This window comes from Rhinolophus hipposideros, assembly GCF_964194185.1.
Source record: "Rhinolophus hipposideros genome assembly, chromosome: 6".
In the NCBI taxonomy this organism is placed as follows: Eukaryota; Metazoa; Chordata; class Mammalia; order Chiroptera; family Rhinolophidae; genus Rhinolophus; species Rhinolophus hipposideros.
In genome coordinates this window covers 56426227-56436026 of record NC_138052.1, presented here as the reverse complement: position 1 = coordinate 56436026, position 9800 = coordinate 56426227, and the positions used below count along the sequence as shown (strand labels likewise).

At 32.0% G+C, this 9800-nt stretch overlaps 1 protein-coding gene across 3 annotated transcripts in view; it reads right to left on the bottom strand.

The window, feature by feature from the left end:
* Positions 1-3581: 3581 nt before the first annotated feature.
* Positions 3582-9800, bottom strand: part of ITPRID2 (ITPR interacting domain containing 2) — a 36344-nt gene continuing 30125 nt past the window's right edge. For 2 of the 3 annotated variants that reach the window (XM_081052673.1, XM_081052674.1), the window contains exons 17-18: positions 5599-5716; positions 3582-4739 (exon numbers count right to left, since the gene is read on the bottom strand). In XM_081052673.1, the coding sequence (XP_080908799.1) occupies positions 5612-5716 (105 nt within the window). In that variant the 3' untranslated portion in view covers positions 3582-4739; positions 5599-5611. The remainder of the gene's footprint in view (positions 4740-5598; positions 5717-9800) is intronic. The other variant, XM_081052675.1, reaches the window with a different exon arrangement.

The following is a 9800-nucleotide window of genomic DNA, read 5'->3' as shown; positions in this document are numbered from 1 at the left end:
AAACACTCCTTATGACTAGCTACAAGCTCAATTACATGGGAAAAAAATAAGTACCAATTAAGATGTGCATTTATTTCTAAACAGAGTATTTACATTTATGTATTCCATGAAGCTAAATATGACACTTAAATTTATTAAAGGCATAAAATTATAAAAAAGCTTACTTTGACAAAGGCTTGAGAGTATCATACTAAGTGAAGTAAATCAGACAGAAAAGAACAAGAACCATATGATTTAACTTATATGTGGGATATAAAACAGAAAAGAACAAGTGAACAAACAAACACAGGCACAGACAACAGTATGCTGGTTACCAGAGGGGAACAGGGTGGGGGAAGGATGAAGAGGGTAAAGGAGGTTAAATACATGGTGATGGAAGTAGACTGGACTTTGGGTGGTGAGCACACAACACCACCTACAGATGCTTAATTATAGAATTCTACACCCGAAACTTATATGTTAACCAGTATTACCCCAATAAATTTAATTTTTAAAAGTTTACTTTTTAAAGTATGTTACTTTGGCAAATTCCTCTTTTAGGAAAATTAAAGAGATTTGTGCACATTAACTTAAAAACAGACAATAATTTAGCATAAAACATTAATCTCTAACTGCCTTAAAACATTCCTTTTGTTGTTGACGTTATACATGTCGTTTGAATGTCCAAATGGAGTACACTTGTCATTTAATACTACTTTTGTTGATTCCATAAGTGTATTTATGACATCAAGGTTGATTCAACGGACATTTTTGTAAATATAAATCAAACAACAGAATGTAGGTTTTCTAAAACCACCAGAACATACAAATATTTACAAAATGTATGCTTTTGAAATACCGTGTTTCCCCGAAAACAAGACCTAGCCGGACAATCAGCTCTAACATGTCTTTTGGAGCAAAGATTAATATAAGACCCGGTCTTATATTAATCTTTGCTCCAAAAGACACATTACAGCTGATTGTCCGGCTAGGTCTTATTTTGGGGGAAATACGGTAGTTGTGTGGTCCTCACTTAAGCTGCATATTTAAAGTAACTCCTGAGGTTAAATTCTTTTAAAGTTCATTCAATTTTTTTCTCCTTAGCCTACTGATAAATCAGTTACTTTATTTTATCATCACTTCAAATATATTTCTAAAATAAAGCAACATTCTTTTCTGTCACACTTCTAAGTCTTTCCAAAGTCTGCTCTTCAAAATGCATCTCTTCTCATCTTCACTCCAACTCATATTATCTTCAATACATTTAAAATGGTTTCCCTTCCATTAAAGTACACTTTGGGTTGTTGTTTTTCTTTTAAAATAGACAAAGAAGAGACAATCTAATTCCTAAATGTATTGATTCTTTCACTTAAAGTTCTAAACAATGTACTTTATTACCTTTTCTTAGAGTATACTGTTATTCATTCATTCTTTATATATTAATTTTCCTCAGAGCAGAGCCTTATAAAGAGTGGCTAACCAGAAAACTTTTAATGGAGTGAGTGGAATGAGCAAGCAAGCTAGTTAATCATTGTTCACAATAGATTTAGTCTCCTTTGGGGTATCCAAAAAGAATCTCATGAAGAAACGGACCCTGATATTTGTCTGGTATGAATGTTTATCCTTGAGTACATTCTGATGTACTGCTGAGAACACTGACATTCTGTATACAAGCTATTCAATGAGTATTCTGAATGTATACTGACATTCTGTATACAAGCTATTAGTTATTCAATGAGTTATTCAATGAGTTATTCAATGAGAGTGTCAGTTGTGAAAGTGAGAAGAAAACAAGGTAAAGTTAATAGTAATAAATAGAAATTTTAAAACTATAGGAAAGAAGCTATTAGAAATGAACTTAACTTTATACATTTAGAATGCAGCCAGAATAAGTGCTAATTAAATGCTTTCAATATTCATAAATGATTCCAACAATCATACACAACTCACTACAAAACTTACATCCTCAGCTTAATTATGATAGAATGTTTCCTCTTCCCACTTCCTAGATCTGTTACAAATTCATCCTTTCCAGGAGAGGGAAAAGAAGAACCTCTGCTTCTTCAGTTTTGCTTTATTCTTCCACTAGCACTACACTGCCATTTGTTCAAGTGAGGAGCCTGCGTAGTAACCATCCCTTCAGGAACCCCCCCAAGCATACTTTTTCATTACATTATTTTACATGCATTCTTATTTTCCTCTAAAAAAGTTGAAGTATGTCATAAACCTAAAATTGCTCAAAAAATGGTCTTTAAAAAAAAAAAGACGGCCAGCTGAGCAAACACTCTTAACTGATGTAATGCATATTCCAAATATTCCTGAAATTCAAATGAATATTCTGAGAAACAGTATGTACTTCAAGTCTGAGAAGCTGCCCATTACTGCCAACTGTATATCATTCATAGTGACTCCCAACTTCCGAATCACCATTGCAAGGTAATTGTACTTCTATCCCTCCTTCGTTCAGGCTCTTAGCACAATACGCATAAACTATAGACAACGTAGGTTCTTAAAAATAATTCCTTTCGATTTCTAAGTGTTTGGGAAACCTAGCAGCAGCAACAATTAAGGTTTATTACATGAACATTATCTATTCAGCAATATGAAAAATTAATAGATGGATTAAACTGAGATCATTCTTCCTAAAAAAAAAAAAAATATTCCTTTCATCATGCACATAGTAGTTCAGACTCAATTTATGCATTCTGGATAAACTTTGCCAATGTTCTCAACTACTTCAACCCCATCCTTTCCACGTCCTAGTCTTTAAGACTTTACTCAAACATCTCCTTGGTGAAGATTTCTCTGACCACCCCAGGATATTAGTCTCTCAAATGCTCTTTATTCTTCTTCATATTTTTCACTTGGTACTCTTAAACTTATCTATAAATAAAAATGTGCCTTGTTCTTCTATCTAGTTTGTTGACCCTCTCTTATTCTTTTCTACATAGGAGCTATCATGGTGGCTTGAATATAGTAGCTTTCAAATGTTCAAGTATACAAAGGTTTAAAATGGGGAGAGAAAAGTAGAAACTCTAATAGTGTTGAGGTGCATTTTATTTGTATACTAGTAAGTGACCTGCCCATTGGCTCATCCTATTATTGCAACTGTTACACCTCTGATTAGCGAATTCTGAGTATCTTGTATTGTCAGAAATGAAGTAAAAGTGGCTACAAAGCTGAATAGTTAAAATCACTGATGGTTGTATTACTATTAATATGGGGTGTTTGGTTTACACATATCATTACTGTTATTAGAATTAACTATTCAGCAGTTAAATTGCTGAATAAATTGACCAAAGAATAAGATAATACTTTAATGGGCTTTTTTTTGGTAGTTTAACAATACATTTTAAAGAAAAGTTTTACTTGGCCTCATGGCAATCACTAGGACGACAGAACTAGATGGAACCGAAAGGCATCAGTATGTGCTCTTTCTCCAGTGTGGCCTAGTCTAAAGTACATTTTGGCCTCTTCAGGAAAAGAGAATATCAACCTATTAGGTTATATGCTGTAATTCTTTTAGATCTTCTTTGTCACACATCAAATCTAATCCAAATTCTTCATGCTGTAGTTGAAGAAAAGAAAGCGCTAAAAACATGTTACGTAAAATAAATACTTTATTCTTTTAATATTTGTTTTGTTTTTAGAAACCAGCCTTTGTGTGATAATTCAAACATTTATAAACCTTTTAGATTGTCTTTCAAAGAATATTGTTAACATCTCAACCACTTTTGATTAAAATTTCACACAAAGGAATATAATGGGAGTTTAAAATTATAAATGCTAAAGGAACAATTCTAATAACATTTGGTTGTTACTTTACATATTTATTTAACACATATATAACCAAATAGGAAACCACCTTCCTTTTTTCCATAAAAACAAATAGTTCTCAATGGTTAAAACTGAATTAAAACCATCTATTATGAGGAGAACAAATCTAAATTATTTCCATTTTGAAAACACACCACCAGCTTATTTCTATCCATTCAAGTCGAGGGCCCCATTATTTTGGCAATATTCTATTTAGTCTAGAAGACAGAAGAAAAAACATCTCCTTATAATAAAGAAGCCTCAACAATGCAAAAAGTACATAGTGTTTAACATAAGGCACATTTCCAACAGAAAAATACTACATAAGCTATAATAAAATTAAATTTGTCTTGGGAAAAGTAATAATGCTTACAGTGTAAGAACATTTAAGTAGTTGTAGGTAACCTCATATAATTCTATCCTACCGCTATTAGTAACTTCCTCAAGAATTAAGAGCTATTTTTCACAACAGAACAATTTTTCTTCTTGGAAGTGACACTAATCAACAGCAGTGGAGGGAAAATCATTGGTTGCTTCAAGCTCACGACAAATGAATCAGTTATTGCACAGTAAATACCTCATAGAGGTCAGTGTTTAAGGAAGCTAATCTGAAGAAATATGCTATTTATAAGTTGGTTAAATCTGAAAGTTTTCAAGTTTTAAAATTAATTCTACATAGGGAGTCGACTGGAAAATATTGACATACAAATAAATATTAGGCTTTTCAAATGACTATAGTTTCGATAGTTTAGAAAAGAAAGTCAGCAAAGTGCCTATTTCTATGTATGTTTTTAAAAAAGATATGCATAGAAGAAACAAACATTGTACACAGTATACAGTAGCCCAGTTTAGCAGCAAGTATCTTCTGAAGCACAAATAACACCTCCACCAGTGTATATCATTGATAATCCCAACATTACACAGCTAATACGATCCATGCCAACCTTAAAAAAGAAAGAGAAATGAACATTAAATATCTTTGAAATATATTATTAAAAGATTCTTTAAAAAGCTAAATGAGAATATTCTCTAAATATAGATCTATAAACAAGATCCTGCTGTGATCTCTACACATCTGAGTTAATTCTTTTATCCCTGGCTTTAAAAAGAAATCCTTGTTATTTACTTTATGAAATAGTTTTTCTGCCCATTTTTTACAGCTTAAATTATATATTATACTTTTCAAATTATATTTTTGTTTCTCATATTTTATGAAATGGATATTTTTAGTTCTATTAACAATATTATTCTACTGAAGTATATTACTCTCTTTTTCATTCACCAAAAATTACTGTCAAAATACATATTTTGTAAAACGTAACTACAGCTATGAGATAAAATTAAAGTAATTCATTTTAATAAATAAAACAATTCTTTATAAATTGACGTGATTAGATATGGACCTATGGGATACATTTCTTTAAAACACAAAAAATTATAAAATACACTAAGAATTTGTGATTAATTCTCAAAATCTTGGTCCACAAATTTGCATCTGAAATCCATTATAACCAATGCTATCAAAATAAGACTCAGGTTTTAAGGTTCTGATTTCCCCAATTCCAGCATTTATTTACTATAATGAAATTTCAGTAAAATGACATAATAATCCCTTAGAAGTTAGTATTATGAGATTTGACTTGCTTACATTTGAAAAGGGGTTGTATGAGGTTTTCACACCACAGGATAACATGTTACATACATTTTAAAAATTAAAATTTCATTAGACTAAACAGACCAGTATATTGAGAAAACAAAGCATTTGTTTTCATTTATCTAAACTAAGAAATTCAAAAAATTTACCTATTAATTCCATTTAATGACTATCTTGCTTAGAATTAGATGCTTTACTTGAAGATACTGCTGCCAAAAGTCCACTTACAATTTCCCGTCTGATTTCCCCAACAATAGACTCTTTAATCTAGAATGGAAAAAAAGAAAAATAAGAATTTAGCAATATGACTGTCATCCATTTTTGTTTTCAAAAAAAACCATAAATAGCATTTAATTCCTGCAATCACAGAAATTGTAAAGAAAACTACAACCTTCATGTGAATCTTCCTGCAATACAGAATAGTGGGAAATCACATCCATTTATCCTCAAACCCTGATTAATTAGACTTCTAAATCTGATCTACCATCAGACAACCACATTATAAAATATCACATTTCTTAGGTTGAGAACATTAGAAAATGTTATTTTATAGAGCTAAAAAGCTTCTATTAAAGAATTTGCTTCATGACACAAAAATAACCTGGAAGAGTGACTAAATGTTAGTTTCACTTTTGTGTTTATTAATGTCCACCTTTGTATTGTAATTAGCAGGATGCTCACGTGTTCTCATTGTTAAGAAAACCCATTAAGGGCAAAATAATGTACAGGTATATTGCCTGTTTATATTAGGCTGGTGCAAAAGCAATTGCGGTTTAAAAGGTTAAAAATTGACAACACTGCAATTACTTTTGCACCAACTGAATATTAACTGAAAGTAGAGTATCGAAAGAATTTATATATTGTTCTAACATAACACACACATTTTCTAAGCGGAAAGAAGAAATGATCATTTAGCACTAATTATTTTAAAGCATGAAAAACATTCTCTAAACAACCAAAAACTCTAAAGAAATAAAGTTTTCCTTAGTTGTATGGTACGTTTGTCACTATCTGAAACTTTTGCTTCAGATAAAGATATACGCTTTATTTTATTGCTGGAAAAAGCAAAGACCCAGGGGCAATAACAATTCCATCAAAATTTTCTTCTCCAGATGCCCTAACACTGCATATACCTATCCATGCCCTTTTCTCTCTAATAATATAGCATCACCTCCAAATAGCCCTTTGTGAAGACTTTAAATGTGTATTTCCTGAAACAAGCTGATAATGCCTTCCCAAATTAGCACTCAAGACACTTTCAACCAGCTTTTAAAAATTCTACATTTCCACAGTTTCCTGTCAACCTGATCTATTTCCTAAAATGTCTCTAAGTACATCCAGAACACATCTCAATTGACATCTTTCCCAAAATGGCTCTGTATTAATCTGTCATGCAAAATTGGTACACAGTACACAGATTTATACATAAGTATCCAGAGAAACAAATGCTCTTTACCTACCAAAAATCTGTATTGGAGTATATGTAAATAAATATAAACTTGTTTTACCTTTTACCAATATTTCTAATTTTTAAGCATCATCAAAAGTTTTGGAAGTTCATAGCACTTCAGATTCATTTTTTTTAAACAAGTATGTGTAAAGACAAATATTATAAAAACCAGAATCTCTTAGCCACAGGTACAAGCACAACATGTCGAATCAGAACCACTGAAAATCTGTATTTACAAAAGACAATGACTAGCATAGTATTTGCACTTCCGTTGTCCAATGCAATATGGCAAATTTATTAAATATCATCATTCTTCATCAGTCAAAAAACAAAACTTGCCAAAAAGCATTATTTAAAAACTAAAAATGTGTGCCAAGGTATTTGGGGAACACTGAAGTAAAGTCTCCACCATCATGAATGTTATCATCTAGGAGGGCACAAAATGAATATGATTTCATAAAATATTAGGAGAAAAAAATTACTTAACAATTCATTAATAATAACTCTGAAAAATGAGAGACCAGTATGAATTAGAAGAGGAAAAAAATACCAAATTCTCAGAGAATGGCGGACTTTAACGTAGTACAGTGTTTCCCTGAAAATAAGGTCTAGCCGGACCATCAGCTCTAATACGTCTTTTGGAGCAAAAATTAATATAAAACCAGGTCTTATTTTACTATTATATAAGACCAGGTCTTATTTTACTATTATATAAGACTAGATATTTATATTATATATTATATTATATCATATCATATTTTTGCTCTAAAAGATGCATTAGAGCTGATTGTCCAGCTAAGTCTTATTTTCGGGGAAACAGGGTAGGTCTTGAAAAAGGAAGGATGATTCAGACAACATTGAGAATAGGAAATTGCAGCCAGAGCCCCCTGGATGAGAGGGCAGCCAGCAGAAAGGAGCTCACTGACAAGACAGTCCCTGCTAATGAGTGGAAGGAAGTTAGAATAGAAAGGGTGAGGTCAAATGGAAAGTGTTTACTGTGAGCTATTTCAGGGAAAGGATTGGGTCTCATTTATCAATGTATCCTGGCATAAAGTAAGTGCTCAATAAATGTCTGAATGAATGAATCAATGACATAGTAAGAGAGCACAAGAGTGAGAAACCATATCAGACATAACAAGGAACAGAAAGTAGAAAAACAAAGGACTACAGACTAGCACTGAAAATGACAAAATGCCTTTAACAATTTATTGAAGGTATAAATGTATGGACAGATAAATCAGTTCTCAAGTCTCCCATGCTATAGAGATGTTGGAAGGATTAGGAGACAGAAAACTCTACTGGAATGGATGGTAACGTTGCTCACAACTTCCAAAAAGTGACACAGGCTGAAGATGGGCTATTTGAGATTAAGAAAGGAATGCTCATTGGTGATATAAACAGACAATGCAAATCTCAATTGTGAGGCAATACATCCATTTAATACGCATCTGTTGACTTCCTGGCAGCCATTACATCAAGTGATCACTAAAACAAGTTATAATAAGAACAGAGTCAAGCTGTGTATTTATCAAAATGTAGGTTTAAAGCACCTCAGATGAACTGTAATGAGCATATTAAAAGACATGAATCAAGCCTAGGAACTTCAATAACAAAGAACAACTGAACATAAAGCAATGTATGTTTACGCTTTGACTTTTAATTCTGTTGAATGTGCTACTGTGGGCACATATTCATTCATTCTATTAAGTAATCTTTTCAATTACTTTATTTTTTTAATATAATAAGTAAACAGTTTCAGGCCACTGATTATATACACCAATAACCACCTGGGCAAACTGCAGGAGAGTGTATTTTTCCCCCACTACAACATATACAATCTGGGCAGAAAAGAGGTAGCTTTACTCTAACAAAAGCTTAGTGATTGAATGAGTGTATTAAACATTTGTATGAAAGGGCTTTCTTTCAATGCTCTCCTTCAAAAAAAGAATTCTACTGTATTGATATATTACTAATAATGAAAGCATTCTTTCTAAAAACTTCACATATCATGAAATGATGGAAACCAAGCCCCGACAGACATTGTTCTCATGCGCCCATGAACGCAGTAAGAAAACTTCCCTGCAAGTGTCTGCCACACATGCTTAATCCTCACCTGCAAACTTGTTCAATCCAAGCTGAAAGCTTGCCTTCCTGAATAGCGGCTTTGTTAATGGGGTCAAGGGCCCAGAATTTACTGGGAAGACAGAATCAAATTTTCTTGGTAGCTGATACAATAAAACTGGAATGCAGTACCAAGTGTATTTAAGTAAAAAGATTATGGATTTGAAATGAATGGCATCAAGACCAATCTGAATTTTAAATATTTTGTAAACAAAGTTTAACAGAATTCCACTGTAATTAAGATGATATGAACACAATTCATTTTTTAAATTATAAATGGCGTTGGACTAATTTATCAATTAATATATACTTTTAAAATGCTTCAAAATAGTTTACTTTCTTAAGTACATCAATATTCCTCTTTTCTTGTTTGATCTGTACATTTTGGATGGCAAGTCGTTTATTTCTTAGACAGTAAAAGGGTAAATGTTAATAAGCCCAACTTCCTCTAAACTGCCAAATTCTGAATTAGAGAGTTTCTAATTAATGGGTTTAGTAACAAATTCTGAAAAATTCTTGAAACATTTGCCTTGTATGTCAGTTTAAATGTCTTCAAATTATAAAATCTTCTATGCCTAATGGGAGGTTTTTATAATGTTAAATAATTCTCTAGGAGAGAACTGAATTTCCATATGCTATGTTCTATCAGTCAAAAATCAATGCTCTCATCTAGGAATGATTTACTCCTGCGAAATTACGCAGAGTACACATCAGACCATCCATTAAAGACTTTAAAAATGAGGACTCAAGTGTACATTAAGGTAATATTTGTGACCAATG